Consider the following 16,641-nt stretch of genomic DNA (forward strand, 5'->3'; position numbering starts at 1 on the left):
CTTCCTTCCTTCCTTCCTTCCTTCCTTCCTTCCTTCTTTCCTTCCTTCCTTCCTTCCTTCCTTCCTTCCTTCCTTCCTTCCTTCCTTCCTTCCTTCATCCCTCCCTCCCTCTCTTCCTCTTTTTGTATTTTGTTGTGGTTGGCCCCTACAATGTGCTCCTGCCTGTCCATGAACTCCTGCTCCTCCCACCTCAGCCTTATAATTCCTGAAATTACAAGTGTAATTCCACCTTTGGTTGCCTTAAAATTTTAGCTGTAGCTTAGAAGATTTTTCACAGATATTCATCAGCATCATTTTTAATGCTTTAATGTTCTCTTTCAACACAGGGCAAATTGCGATTTCTTTTTCCTTAAACATCACCTTTTCCAGTTTCTTCAATTCCTGGCTCTGTTGATCCTTCCTATTAGAAAGAAAGAAAGGCCATCAGAAAACACAAAAACTCACCTACTCATGCACCAATGAGCAACTACCCAGACTACAGTGATTACTGTGTTGTCAAATGACAGGTAACAGTCCTACATCAAGCTGGAAGCTGAAGATAGACTGTTTTCCATTTAAGCAGAGATTACCAATGAGGACAGAAATGAATTATCCATTATTTTTGCATTGTAAATGATTATTGATAAGGATACACAGAAGAGTCAGTTGTTATTTTGAAGCCCAGGAAATGCTGTAAACACTGTATTTTATTTTTCAAGGTCAGAGGAGGTAAACGCAGTTGTGGAGGCTGTTTTCTGGACCCAGGCAGGGTAAACACAAGATAAGGCATGAAAACAAGGAGAAACAGGCTATGAAAATTGTGTGGTTAAACTATAATATAGTTACTGGGGATGTCGTGGATAGCTCAGACAGGATTCCAGCCAACCACAGAAGATCTTTTTTGTTTGTTTGTTAGAATATGAATATCCTCTTTCCTGTAATGGATGTCTATACATAAATGGGTAAAAAGCTACTCTTCCAGCTGTGTAACATATATGAACATAATGTGAAGACATGATAGAAACGGATGTTTATTTTATATATTTACAGATTTACTTTTTGAAAACTTTGTACATATATACAATGTATCTTGATAATATTCACCTCTAACTCCCCCCAAATGTCCCTATCACCTCTTCCTCCAAACTTCATGTCCTTATATTTATTATTATTATTATTATTATTATCATTATTAATCTTTTTTTTTTGAGACAGGCTTTCACTGTGTAGTCCTGGCTGTCCTGGAACTAGATCTGTAGACCAGGCTGGTCTCAAGCTCACAGTTTCTCCTGCCTCTGCCTCCTGAGTTTTAACCCATGGATCCTGTTAGTGTTGTCCATATGGTATGAATACAGTCATCCACTTGGGCATGGGGAACTGACTTAGTGTTTCTATTCCTTTGATGAAACATCAAGACCAAAAAGCAAATTGGGGAGGAAAGGGCTTATTTAGCTTATACTTCCATCATTGTTCATCATCAAAGGAAGTCAGAATAGGAATTTGAATAGGGCAGGAACCTGGAGGCAGGAGCTGATGCAGAGGCCATAGAGGATGCTGCCTACTGACTTGCTCAGCCTGCTTTCTTATAGAACTCAGGACCACCAACCAAGGTATGCCACCCACTGTGGGCTGGGTTCGTCCCCATCAATCAGTAATTAAGAAAATGCCTTACAGTTGGATCTTATAGAGGCCCTTTTCTCAACTGAGGTTCCCTCCTTTCAGATACTCTAGTTTGGATGTCAAGTTGACATAAGACTAGCCAGCACCGAAACCTACCAGTGGCTGTAATTGATAATGCTTTCTCAGCCAGGGGTAGGGCCTTAGGAGTCCCTCTTCCCTCCTTGTTGGAATTTTTAATTGACTTGGGGAGGTCAGGTGCAGGTAATTACAGGTGCATGGTTCAGGTATGCAACAGCCACATCATATCCTGGAAAACACTCCAGTTTTCCCTCCCCGTCTTCCAAAGGCTCTTACTTTCTTTCCCTTTTTCTGAAATGTTTACTGAGCATTGTTAGGGACAGTGTTTGCTGTATTCATGAACCCCATGAGTGAGGCAGGAAAACGTGGGGAGTATATGAAGTGTGTCTGGATTGGTGATGTCAGGGCTGACAGAATCAAGGTTTTTCCTGCCTCAGTGTTTAAGTTCTACCTCCCTGATGACAATATATATTTATATGTCATATGCTAGGGATGGGGGAGGTGGATGGCAGAATAGATTAAAAAAGAAAGAGACAGGGAAGGGTCAAGAGAGGGTCCACACCAACACCTTTATATGGAACTTAGCACACCTGGGGCACCTACAAGGCTTAGGAACATATAATATAATATGTTATATAATATAATTGCTTATATTAATATTATTATTGAGATAGTCTCACTATGTAGCTCTGGCTGGCGTAGAACTTACTCTATAGATTAGTCGGCCTCAAACTGAGATCTGCCTGTTTCTGTGTCCCAAGTGCTGAGATTAAAGGTGTGGGCCACCACACCCAGCCACTTGTTTATATTACTTACATAGCCAGAAGTTATAATTAATGAAAAGATTAAATTAAATCCTTCCTGAAACCTGTGCAGGACCAAAACCAGACAGCATTCCAGCATGGATGTGGGAAGGGATCACAGAGCTCTACTCCTAGCTAAGGAGCTATGGCAGTCAGTCAATGGCTGCTGAGGGGCGGATGGTCAGTTTTCTTCAAAGATAGACCACTGGTAGGTTGTGTATACTCCTGTAGTCAGACTCTTCTGTGTGCATGTGGGCAACACTAACTGGACTTGGTAGGCTACATACACTTAAAAAAAAGAAGAGCACATGACTTTGAGAGGGGCATGGGGGCTGGAAGGAGTTGAGGGGGAGCTAGGGGATCAAAATGCCTTGTACGCCTGAGTCAAATTCTCCGAGAACATGGAGAAAAGAAAGTTGAGGACACACCAAACACTGAGTCAGAAAACATGAGAAAGAAGACTAAAAAGTTAACTATTCATGGCCGGGGAGATAGCTCAGTGGGTCAGTGTGTCAGACAAGCATGAGGACCTGAGTGTGGATGCCCAGAATCCACATAAACTGCATCAGTAGTGTCACAGGTATCTGCAGCACTCCTGCAGCATGAGGGAGGTAGAGACAGGAAAGCCTCCAGAAGCTTGGGAGACCCTGCTTCAAACAAGGTAGAAGGTGAAATCATTTGTTCTCTGACCTCCACACGTGTGCTGTGCTGTGCTGGGCATGCTTCCAGAGCCACATACACAGAGATGTACATGCACACAGACATAGACACAGACACACACACACTCCAACACACACACACACACACACACACACACACACACACACACACACAAGAGCTATTTATAACTGGCCACACCTTTAATCCCAGTACTGGGAAGGCAGAGGCAGATCTCTGAGTTCAAGGCCAGCCTAGTATACAGAGCAAGTTCCAGGATAGCCAGAGCTATGCAGAGAAATCCTGCCTCACAAAACACAAAAGAAGCTTGGCCCAATGGTTAGTTGGATTTCTGCATCTGCTTCCATCTGTTTCTGAAAGAGGGTTCTAGCTTCTCTGGGGTTGTGGATTGTAGGCTTTATGTCTGGTATACACTTATGAGTGACTACATATATTTGTCTTTTTGGTTCTGGGTTACCTCATTCAGGATAGTTTTTTCTAGTTCTGTCCATTGAAGTGAGGGAGGAGTGATAATATGAACAAAGGAGTCAAGATCATGATGGGGAAACCCACAGAATCAGCTGACCTAAGCTAGTGAGAGATCACTGACTCAGGTCTGACAAATGGGGAACCTGCATAAGACCGAACTAGACTTGCTGAATACAGGTGACAATGATGCAGCTAGGACAATACATGAGGCCATTGGCAGTGGGTCCAAGGTCTAACATTAATGCACAAACTGATTTAGTGGAGCCCATTCTATAAGGAGAGATACCGTGCTCAGCCTAGACACGTGGGTATCAGGGGTGGAGTGGTGCCTTGGTCCTGCTTCACCCAGATGATGGGACAGACTTAGTAGACTCCTAGGAGAGGCCTTACCCTCTCCAAGGAGCAGATGGGAGGTGGGGTGTGGGGGGAGAGAAAAGGGGGAAACAGAAGGAGAGGAGGGAGGGGGAGCTGGGACTGGAATGTAAAAAAATAAATTTAAAACAATAAAAAACCAAAAGAGAAAAATAGTTAACTATTTATAATAACAAGCCAGCTGTAAGTTATGCAGAAGAAAACCGATATTTTCATACTTTTAGTGTAGAGACTTCCTGCTTTAACTCCACTGCTTCTATTGTGGTTTCATCTTGACTTTTGACTTCAGTCTGAACATTTATCTTCCTCTACCTATTAGTGCATTGTTTATATGCCCAGGATTTTAAAGTGGATTCTTCCCTTTCATCTTCCTCAGCTCCAAAGTGATCAAGCTGTTATCCACCTAACTCACTACTTCCTTGATGACTTGTCCAGGAATTATTCATCCAACTTTCATAACTCTCAATCCCATAACATACTTAGTTTTTATATTTGTTTTCTATCGTGTTCTTGTGACCATGTACTTATTCATTCCAGGCTCCATGTTATCATTGTGTACACAGGAGAAAAACATTCATGAGGAAAACATAAGAAAATAATTCTTTCACATTTTGAGAGAGAGTCTTGCTACATAGGTTGGGTGGCTTATTCTTCCCTTTGTAGTCCAGGCTAACTTCAAACTCATGGCAATCCTTCTGCCTCAGTCTCCTGAGTGCTGGCATTACAAATATTCACTACCACATCACATGGGAAATTATTTTTAGGGTACCTTACGTTTAGGTTAGATGATGAACTGGGAAGCAGAGAGTCACTCTGGATGCTGGCTGTTCTTTCTTTTAACTTGATGTGACCACTCTCCTCTTCCATTATCGAGACACTTACATATGACAAATAAGGAAAGAGACAGGCTTCAGAATCTAGGAACTCAAGTTCAAATCTCCTGCCTGTCATTTACCAGGTGCAGATGAATCACTTTCATATTTGTGAGTTTCAGGTTTTCTTTCAAAACAACAATTTGGTTAAGGTATTAAAAACAGGCTAGCAAGGTGCCTGCTGCCATGCCTGACAATGTGAGTTTGATTTCTAGAATTCACACGGTGGAAGGAAACAAAGAAGTTGTCCTCTGTCCTCCATTTGGACACCACAGCATGTGCAGACACTTTCCCCAAATAAATAAATAGATAGATGAATAAATAAATAGATAAACAGATAATAAATAAATTGAAACAGGTTGAAGTACCAGAGCATATTTTGATTATAAGTTTCCTTAAAATCCTTAAATTCTATGGGCTTTTGCTTCTGTCTATAGACAAGTAGGAACACTGGCAAAAAGAGAAAATAAAAGGTTAGAAAGTGTAGCAGGCTTTCTTTTGGGCCACCAACCAGCTCCCTATCTTATGCTTGTCCCACTAACTCTTATAATCTAAATTAACCTGTTTTTCTTCATCTATGTTTTGCCTCAGGGCTTTTTACCTTTCTTTCATTCTGTATGTCCCACTCTATGTCTGTCTGTCTGGCAGCTGCCTGGTTGACTGGCCCTGGGTGTCTCCCTTTTTTTTCTTCCCTCATTCTGTCCTCCCCCAAGCCTAGATTCCTCCTCCTACTTATTCTCTCTGCCTGCCAGCCCTGCCTATCCCTCTACTGCCTAGCTATTGGCTGTCCAACTTTTTATTAGAACAATCAAAGCAACACATCTTTACATCATTAAACAAATGCAGCATAAACAAATATATACATCTTTGCCTAGTTAAATATTCCACAGCATAAACAAATGTAACACATCTTTACATAGTTAAAGTAATATTCCACAATAAGAAAGTCAAAGAAGAACTGAAAGAAAAATAATGAAGAAAAGACTAGTCATAGAGGGGAAAAAAGCATTTTATAAAAGAGAGGAATACTTCAGGGGATGAGGCATGGGCAATGGCCTAAGGAAAACCATGCTTGGGAAACAGTAAGTAGAGAAAATTTTTAAAAATCCACTAAAGTCATGCTTAATATAATTAATTAAATACTGCATTTAAAATTTTTCACTTCTATTAAAATAATTCCATTCCAAACTTATCTGATCTTGTTTACATAAAATCAATAGATTCAGGGCCACAGCTGAGTAAGATCTGCCCTCAAACTTTTCATGGTTGAAAACAAGGTACTGGGGCATTAGCAGGAGTGGGAAGGATGAGGAAGGGTGAAGTAAGGTAAATGTAGTCAAAACACATTGTATATTTATATGGAATTGTCAAAGAGAAAAATAAGGAATTTCTAAAAACCAAGCCAATATAAAACAAGGCCTTGGTACCACCGCACTTGTCAAAAACAGGGACACCTTCTTGGACTGGGATGCTCAGGAAAATTCCAAACCAGGCACTTTATGATTGAATTTTGTAGTTTGAACTGAACAGATATGGACATGCATCTCTAGTCCAGCATGATACAACGCCCACTGTTCTATGCATAGGACCAGAGGAGGCACAGGGAAGCCAGCCAGCCTACAGTCAGATCTGGGTCACCTATATGTCAGTTATGGAATCACAAGCCAATTACTCAACCTTTATGTATGACAGTTATCTAGCTGATATGAAATAGATTACAACCAGACAGGAACTTTTCAAAGCTCTTGTGGTAACAATCAGAACAATTTTAAACATCTAACAGTATGTTCATTCCAGAGAAAAACGTTCAAAACATTACTTTCTTTTCTGCTCTCTAATCAGTTATCAAGTCTTTTAAAACACATAAAATCCTACCTTCTGGAAGAGCCATCCACAGAACTTTTCTCCACTATTAAAGACAAAAGTAGAATGCATTTACAATTTTCAAGAGGACAGTGGAAACATTGGAAGTGTAAGACTATTTTATTAGAAGTATTCCAGTGAGACTGGACCTGAAGAGTTCTCTAAAATGAAATCTAATTTACTTATAGGCCACGAATGCATTAAGAACTCTCTTGCTTCCTCTTTTTTTTTTTTACTTATCAAATGCAAGTTAGAAAAATGACATTTGTGAAACTTCAATTCCTTAAAGTAACCTGCAATGTGTAATGACCATGATATACTAACCAACAGTGGTCTAGTTGGCAGAATCCCTACCATAAACCAACATTGTCCAACAAATAATGGGCTCCACACCAATTCATATGCTGGCAGCACTAATTGGACTAGGTGGATTAATTTAAAACAACAACAGTAACAAACATAGAAGGCCTGAAGTTTGTAGAGAAGATGTGTTTTGGGGGTGTGGTTGAGTGAAAATAACAACCATAGGCTCATAGGCATGGCCATGTTGGAGTAGGTGTGGCAAGGCATTGTTGGAGGAAATACGATTTGGTCTCTTTCTGCTGCCTGTGCATCCACAGGTAGAACTCTCAGCTCCTTCTGCAGCACTGTGTCTGCCTGCCTGCTTACCACCATGACAAAAATGGACTAAAATTGTAAGCTGGCTCCGATTAAATGTTTTCCTTTGTAAGAGTTGCTATGGTCATAGTGTCTCTTCACAACAGTAGAAACCATAACTAAGACAGAAGTTGGTATCAGGAGTGGGGTATTACTGTGATAGGGTACCACGTTTTTGTTTGGAGGAATGTGAACTTTGGGAATCTGTGGGGTAGAAGGAAGTGGGATGAAATCTAAGATGTGGGAAACTGCTTAATGAAATTTTGGCAGAAAATTTCCCAGATCTAGGGCAAGTTATGGACACAAAAAATACAAGGAGCATTTAGAAACTCAAATAGATATGACCAGAAAAAAATCTGTCATCGTCATATCATAGTTAAAGCATTAAAGATCCATGATCATGAGACAACATCAAAAGATTCCAGAAAAAAATACCGACTTATTAAGGCAAATTCATTCCAGTAACACCAGATCTCTCAGGAGAAATCCTAAAACCCAGAAAAGTAGGGAATGATATAATTCCAGTTCTGACAGTAAATACCACCCAACTAAGCAATTTTATACTACAGAGTTATTTTTCAAAATAGGTGGAGACTTTCAATACAACTGAAAACTTGAACAACTCATGAACACTAAATCGGCATTGCAGAAAATACTGAAAGAAATTCTGCAAGAGAAATAAAGACAATCACAAACATTATCTTCTAAGAATAAATGTCAAAAGCAGAGAAATAACCAAGTAAGACCTAGAAAAGAATCAAACATCTTGAACTCAAAATCCAGCAAGCCTCTAGGATGAATAAGAAAAAAGAAATATTGAAACAAACTGGGACAACTAGATTTTTTTAAAAAAGATTTTATTTATTTATTATGTATACAACATTCTGCGTCCATGTATATCTGCACACCAGAAGAGGACACCAGATCTCATAATGGATGGTTGTGAGCCACCATGTAGTTGCTGGGAATTGAACTCAGGACCTCTGGAAAAACAGTCAGTGCTCTTAACCTCTGAGCCATCTCTCCAGTCTGACAACTAGTTTTTTTTTTTTTTTCAGAAATAAGCAAATACTTCTCAGTAATAACCACAAATGAAAATAGTTTCAATTAGACCATGAAGAGATGTGACTACCAGATTGATTAAAACACAGATCTAACAGTTTTCTGCAATAACAGACACACTGAGTCTGAGCTGAAAGGATTAAAAAATAATATTCTAGGCAAATGGAATAAAATGCCAATCAGAAGTAGGCATACTTTTGTTTGGCAAAATAGATTTCATGCTCTAAATAATCATGGGAGATAAAGATCACCACATATTAATAAAATGACTATTACACCAAGAAGATGTGATAGTCATTGAATATATTCAATTTCATACACCACTATTTGACATAAAGATATAGACAAGTATGACATTATGCTATGGGCAACTTCAATACCTCATGATTATCAATAAATTGTCTATGAGACAAAAGCCAGAAAAGCAACCTCAATGGTAACTTATATCATAGACCAAATGGAGTTGGACATTCACAAAATATTCTACGCATCTATCCAACAGCTATGGAAAACACATTCTCAGAATTTCATGAAACTTTCTTTGAAATCTCACATTAGGCCATAAAGCAAGTTTCACAAATATAAAAGAATTAAAATATTTGTATATCTTATCAGGTCAAAATGGAATAAAACCAGAAATCAAGAGAAATTAGAAGGACTATACCAGCACACAGAGACTTAACAGCACACCCTTGAAGGATCAGTGGGCCATAGGAGAAATCAGGAAGAAGAATTTAAAATTGCACATTTAAGCAAGTAAGTAGTTGATAATAAAACATTTTGTATTAATTATACATATCACTTTTCACTGGCAATTATTTCATAATATTCATCTAGCAATTATAAAACAGTTATTTCAAAAGTTACAAAGAAAATCTGTTTTTCTAATAAGTCCAATTGCTGCAATGAAACTGCTAAGGGACTATGCCACATGGTAATTTACAAATTGTTTCCCTATTTATAAACATACACTCAGAATTTTAGTTTCCAGAACAATAATGGACCTTTTTTCAGACAATCTTCTTTCAGGATGGGAACGTCTACAAATAATTTCTTAAAAACATGGGAATTCTAGACTACCCATAATGAAATAAAGACCAACATAAAGCATTTTATGCATTGACATTTTTAAAGCTGCTCTTATCCAAATAGTCTTTTAGTTTTTAAATCTGGGACAGCCACACCTGTTGTGATTCTTACCTATGTTGGCTTTTTCGGATTCCTCATACCTCTTTTCTTTATATTCAAGAAGGATTTCCATGTTGCTTTGTAAACAAAAGTAAAGTTAATACTGTTGTGAAAACCATTCACTAAGCATGTTAAATTCTTTACAGTATTTATTGCCTCATAGACCATCAACTGTTAAGTACCCCAAGCCTTCCTTTATGGCTAAATGTGCCCCGTCAGAAGGCCCCAGACTGTACCAGCAGGAACAAACTGGCAGTTAGCTGTCTTCCTGTGCCAGCTTTCATGGCAGTCCTGAAGCAAGAGACTCAACAGAAACAAAACCCCTGCTCCATCTGACCCTGGACTTGAGCAAACCACCAACTTCTAGGGACATTTAAGCGGGTGATTGTGGAAAATGGATTCTGGTGGAAAAATCACTTTAATTCTAAACTAGACATTTTTAGACTCAAATAAATCATTAGAATAGATCTAATAGAATCAATTAAATCATAGACGTGGCATAATGTCTTCCCTGTGCTATAGGGGGAATATTTGGGATGAACAGCATTGGGATTTCTAAGAATAAAGACCTTAAAAGTCCCAGGATAGAGGCTGGTGGTAAAGCTCAGTGGTAGAGCTTGGGAAGCAAGCATGGGGTTCTGAGTTCAACTCCCAGTATTACCAAAAAGGAAAAACCCAAAAATAATGAAGGCCCAAGATTATGAATCCCTCACCCACTGCTACCTCCAGGGCAGTCTTTGCTTGGTACCTGCTAATGAATGTAGACTAAGACCCTGCCATTATAAATCTATCTGAACTGAGTAAGAAGCTTGCCCTAAGGTATAAGATGCACTATTGTAATTATTTTGAATCTCCATTTAATAGTCAATAACAATTAATGTAAGCACTTACGTATCATATTTAAAATCAGCAGCATAATCTATTGCAGTCAACCCAAAGGCATCTTTCAAAAAGAGGTCTACACCTTGCTGAAGAACAAATCTGACTAGGTTTGTTGAGTCGTGACTTACAGCATGCATGAGGGCTGTTCTGAAAAAGCAGAGAAATAATGTCACCCTTAGGAATTTAACAAAATTAAGGACTAGTTTGCTATACTTGATCTACTTATTGTCTAAGTAGAATTGGCTATTGACACATAACAGCCAAGCATCTTAAGGTTTTGAAACTTTAAGTTGATAAAAAGTACAAAGCCTCCCACTCCCCTGTGACATCTCATCATAGATGCTACTTTGATGGACAATAACTACTCTAAGGGCAAAATTTAAATGAAGAACTCTCATCAGGTAAGATGGCGCATGCTTGGGATCCCATACAAAGCAAGACTCTGACTCAAAAATAAACTAAAGCAAACCACCAAAGGAAGTGTCTCTCCACTTCATGTATATACTTCACAGGCAGCTGGAGGCAGATAGAAAACAGTTATTTGCCGGCCTCAAAGCATATTATCCGTGAACGGTGGTGCATGCTTCTCATTCCAACTCTAAGGAGACTGAGGCAGGAGGATTGATATAATTTTTAGATAATCTTGGTCCACAAAGTGAGGTCCAGGCCAAGCTGGGCTACATAGTGGGACCCCATCTCAAAGGAACAACAGTTGATACAGCAATAATTGCCATAGTGACAGCGATTTCAGTTGCAGATGCTCACAGTCACTTGCTAGGCCCAGAACGACATGCTACATATAGAACTTTCCATCAGCTATTTTAGGATTAATGACCTTGCTTTTCACAGGGGGAAGCATGCTTAGTGGTCAGTAATGTTCCTAAAGTCACACACATGACAACTGCGGAAGCCAGGGACATGATCCAGTGTTATGTGACTCTAGAGCCAATCTCCTTTACCTTTACACTACCTCTTCATCTTCATGAAAGGTTTATCCAAACATAGCTCATTTTCTTCCCCATACCAATGCCAACTCCAAATAAAAACACCCCTATGCTAATAAAAATAAAAAAAAATTAGCAGCAGCTAGAACTAATAATTAATAGTCATTTCATATAGGGCTAATATAATTAAATGTCCTTCATACTGTAAAATGGCACTTTCCTGAAGGAGTCATTCCAAAGACAAAACAATTTCAACTCCTGCTTCTGCTTACTATAGCTTTTTAAAGCAAAGTGTATAAAAAGCAGAGGTTAAAATGCTGTGAAACGATTAAGAAGTACAATATTGAGGCAAAAAATGAACTGAATCTGTGTGTTATCAAATTAGAATAAAACTTTTGGAATCTCTTCAGCTGCTATAAGACTAGATGGCCAGCAAAACTAGTTTACAAACATCAATAAATATGTAAGGGAATGTGGATGTGCTACAATATATATGGTTCTTTGTGTTGCCCATTCTGAATAATTTCTTTTCTGCATAGTACTGATGATTTATGTTGGGTTTTCATTATATCCTAATTATTATAAATTGTTCTATTTCCTATTAATTCAATATTTATAACTAAGTACTTGTTACCACTGTACACCACCACTAAAGTTTAAAAGATTATAATACCTTTTCTGGTTATCAATTGTATGTATATTAGCATTCTTCGTTGATAAAAATGTTGCCATCTTCAGTTTGTTTTCGCTGACAGCCAGTAAAAATGGTGTGAAGCCACTCTGTAAAACGACAAAAACCATTTTAAACTCACAAAAAATCATATATTTGTCAGCTGAGTTGAAAAAATTTAGAAAAGCTCTCTGGATACAAATATATGATGAGGACACATAATCCCTTGCCTCCCGGTAAAAGACCCAGTGACTGATATTTGGGTTCAAGCTTCAAGCTGAAGGTCAGAAAAGCAAAGTAGTTGGCCACTAGCTCTTATCACTACCTCAGGATGAAAGGGCTGATCCTGCTGCCTCTCCTCAGTGCGGCTGGAGAATGAATGCCTCCTCAATCTTCAGTGGGGCTGGAGAATGAGGTGCCTGATACTGAGGCTTTGCTCCTGTTTTATATACCTCTCTCGTGTTGGGATTAAAGGCGTGAACTCTGTTAGTCTTTTAGACTGATTCAATCTCATGTATCCCTGGATAGCCTTGAATTCACTGAGATCCGTCCTGAGTTTTAGGATTAAAGGTGTGTACCACCATCTCCTAGTTTCTGGCTGCTGAGATTAAAGGTATGTGCCTTACTTCTATGGTTTGTGGCGGACTTTGCTTTCTGAATCCTCAGTCAGGCTTTAATAAATCATAAATAATATATCACCATACCTCCCACCCCCATGTATCATGGGAGCTCAGTCCTCTCCAAATGTCCACACTCACTGTCTCCAAGAGTATTTGTTCCTATTATGGTGTTTACCACAGCAGTTTAGAGTCATGTGTCTGCTCTCATATAAATCAACATCTTTTTTTATGTCAGTGCCCTCAGATTCTAAACCATGGTAGTAAAATTGTACATGCTTTTTTGAGTAAGTGAACTATACCATCAACTCCAGAACAGTAGTTCCAAATTTACCTTCCAACGAATATTTACTAGAAATGCTGCCTCTCATGGAAAAGTTCTAATATTCCTCTGAGAACTATTATAAAACTATGTATTTATAGTTTTATCTAGTATTAAGAAAATATTTTTCCCTGCTCAATCTCTACTTGAAAAAATCTGTTATGAAATGAAATTGGCATTAGAGAGAGAGAGAGAGAGAGAAAGAGAGAGAGAGAGAGAGAGAGAGAGAGAGAGAGAGAGAGAGAGAGAGAGATCTTCGATATAAATGGTCTCCAACTACAAGATTTCCTTTTGAACTTTGGGTTTTAAGGTAAAGCCTATTTGCAAGGCAAATGATGCTTGCCTGTGTTAGTTTTCAATGGGCAGAAAAGTAGTTAGATTTACCTTTAACACATTCAGTGTTTTCACAAACATTTAACATGAGTGTATAAAAGAAGACTGTGCCTCTGGCACTTCTTTCAAAGTATCAACACTTAAAGAGTTGATATGTTGGAGGCAGAGTGTGGTAGCATATGTCTTTAATCTCAGCACTCAGAATGTAGAGGTAGGTGGATCTCTGTCTCTGAGTTCAAGGCCAGCCTGGTCTACACATTGAATTCAAGGCTAGTCAAGCTATAAAGTAAGACCTTGTCGAGATGGGGGCAGGTCATCCCAGGTATACTTGAGTTTCTGAAGATGGAAGATGGTGCCTGTGTGTCCATAGACATAGACAAGGGTTCTCCACACACTTAGCAGACATGGTGAGTTGATTGACACTTTTCTTATGTATGAAATCTACCTTATTTATCACTTCAATATTCACTTCATGCTCAAGCAGTTTTGCAGCCAGTGATGTATTCTTATAATAGACAGCATAGTGGAGGGCGCTATTGCCCAGGGTGTCAACAACATTTGGGTCAGCGCCATTCTCCAGCAGAATGGTGGCACATTCTTCTTCCTGACATTGCACAGCCTGTTGAAATTGCACCAAGAAACAGATTATAAATTCAAAGAATTCAGAATAAACAGCACACAGGGTTCACCAACTATTTATTTTAACCTAACAACAGATTCCTTTTCATTCCAAGCATTTTAATCAAGGCTGTCTCATGCTGAAATCCTTAGCTGTCACATACCTTCACTAGACCTGTGCACTTGTCACTGTCAATGGCATCAATCTCACACTTTCCTTCTATCAGGGCCATCACTACTTTTGGGTGACCATAAGCACAGGCAATGTGTAGGGCAGTCCTATGAAAATGGGAAAGAATGTCTTTTTAGGCATTATATAGCATGATTGAAAAATACAATCCCTCCGGTGATTTTAAACATTAAACCACATACAATTCCTCCATCTTCAAATCAAGTGTTTATGGGGTGCTATCTTAGTATCCTGGCATACAGTGCCACATGGACTGGGTGTGGTGGTAGCTTCTTGACCTACTGTACCATATAGACTGGGTGTGGTGCTGAATGATTACAGTCTAGTCCTGAAGAAGTCAAAGGAGGAGGATCAGAAGTTCAGTCATCCTTGACTGCATAGCAAGTTTGAGGCCATCTGGGCTATATAAGATCTCATCTTAAAGAAAAAAGCCTAAATGTTTAATTTTCTCTTACAGAAGTTATAGTATTTATTGTTAATGATCCTTATACCAGTGAAAGTACAGTGTATTTGGATGGAAGGTGTGTGTGTGTGTGTGTGTGTGTGTGTGTGTGTGTGTGTGTATGTGCCTCAAGCATTGTGAAGGTTAGTTTTTTATTAATTTGACACTAGATAGAATTTTCTGGAAGACAAGTCTTGAGGAAGAAAATGTCCCCATCCAATTGGCCTGTAGGCAAGTCTGGGGGCACTTTCTTAATTAATGATTGATGTGGCAGGGCCCATCCCTTTGTGGGTGATGCCACCTCTGGGCAGGGGATCCTGGGAGATACAAGAAAGCAGGCTGAGTCAGCCATGGAAAACACTATTCCTCCATGCCCTCTGCTTCAGTTCCTGCCTCCAGGTTCCTGCCTTGGGTTCTTGACCTGACTTCTCCCAGAGATGGATTGTGATCTAGGAGACATAAGCTAGAACAAACCCTTTCCTCCTCTAGTTGCTTTTGGTCATGGTGTTTTTCACAGCAAGAAGAAGCTAACTAGGACATACATGTCAGGCAGGTGCTCTCCCATTGAGCTCTGCCCCAGTCCAGAATGGATAATTTGAATGGAAGAAGGTATCCTTTGTAATTAGTTCCACTTGGGTTTGAATCTTGCTTTAAGCTCTATTATTCACTAGCTATGTCCTATCCTTTCTAGTCCTCAATTTTTCTATCAGTAAAGTGGGCATTGAAGTTAGTATTTAGGAAAGAACAAGTGTGTGGGTAACTTTCTTCCAACCCAGCTGTACTCTAGTCCCTAGAATAGGACTTTGCAAAGGCCAAAATATGGAATTAATATAGGTGTATCTTCTAGTTTATGAAACTAAGCTATGAGCAAACCAATAGAGAACTGATTGCTCTGAGAACTGGAACTATAAGTAATGAAAACTAAATCTGTATGTACATTTTAAATGTACAAAAATAATTTTTATAACAACTCATCATTGCTTAGGCTACAGATGTTTGTGTGTATGTGTGACCTTCCAAAGTGACATTCTTTCACAAGTGCAAACCTCTACCCATTTCTATGCCATTGCCGAAGCTCTCTGTCTTCCGCTATCCTGGGGTTTATTTGTAAAATGTGTTTGCTGGTTATTTTTAAACCATTTTAAATAATGATAAGAAACAAATTGTATGTATGCTCCATTATTTCCTAATTTCAATATGGTAGAGTAATAAGAATCCCTTGTCCATATAGCATTGTAGACTTCCAAGCCTCAATTTAATTTATAAACCAAGGCCTTTGGAGTAGAGTGTTTTTGCTAGCATGCCAAGGCCCTGGGTCTATTCACGCATAAATCTGATTAATAGTTTAGTGTTTTCCTTGACTTGAAAACCTTCTCTATAAAATATTATATTTTCCATTTGAGACATAAGTAGTAAACGTTTTGTGTCTGGAGGCTTTCTTTCGCACAAGCCCCGCCTCCTGCCTCCTCCACAGCCTCCCCTCTCCTGGGCCCTGACACCTCTTCTTCTTGTCTCTGTCATTCACACCGCATTTCCCAAGCAGGAGCTGCCTCACTCTGGCTGCATCCCCGACACGCGCAGCCTTGTGGATCTTTCTCAGATCCCTGTCTCTGAGGCGGTACTTGGGTGAGAGAAGGATATTGGCACTCTCAAACCCAGTGCCCAGGGTTTGTCGTTGTTGGTCGCACAAGGATTTCAAGAGCTGCTGGCTCTTCTTGTAAGACAAGCTAGCCACTTTCGACATGGTAGAGGCTGCCGAACCCAGAGGCCCCTTCTGTCTTCAACTGGGCCGGATGCCCAGCAATGTGATGAATCGCTTCGGAGAAGTTAACAGCTACTGTGCATGCTGTGGCCATGGAATCTCAAACTCTGATTGGTTAAAGGTTAGCGGTTGCGGTTGCGGTTGCGTAGCAACTCTGTAAACATGTCTGCTCTTCACCCCCCAACAGCCAGTGTTGCTCAGTGAGCACGCGCAGTTCAGGG

General features: G+C 39.4%; 1 protein-coding gene across 1 annotated transcript; it reads right to left on the reverse strand.

Moving 5' to 3' along the window:
- Positions 1-240: 240 nt before the first annotated feature.
- Positions 241-16,402, reverse strand: LOC100765981 (putative ankyrin repeat domain-containing protein 19). The gene is made up of 6 exons (XM_035441619.1): positions 16,158-16,402; positions 14,191-14,305; positions 13,854-14,027; positions 12,140-12,246; positions 10,532-10,669; positions 241-400 (listed from the first exon to the last, which is right to left on the reverse strand). The coding sequence occupies exons 1-6, from the start codon at positions 16,400-16,402 to the stop codon at positions 241-243; spliced, it is 939 nt and encodes a 312-aa protein (XP_035297510.1).
- Between the last annotated feature and the right edge of the window lie 239 nt (positions 16,403-16,641).

This window comes from Cricetulus griseus, chromosome 3 (assembly GCF_003668045.3).
Source record: "Cricetulus griseus strain 17A/GY chromosome 3, alternate assembly CriGri-PICRH-1.0, whole genome shotgun sequence".
In the NCBI taxonomy this organism is placed as follows: Eukaryota; Metazoa; Chordata; class Mammalia; order Rodentia; family Cricetidae; genus Cricetulus; species Cricetulus griseus.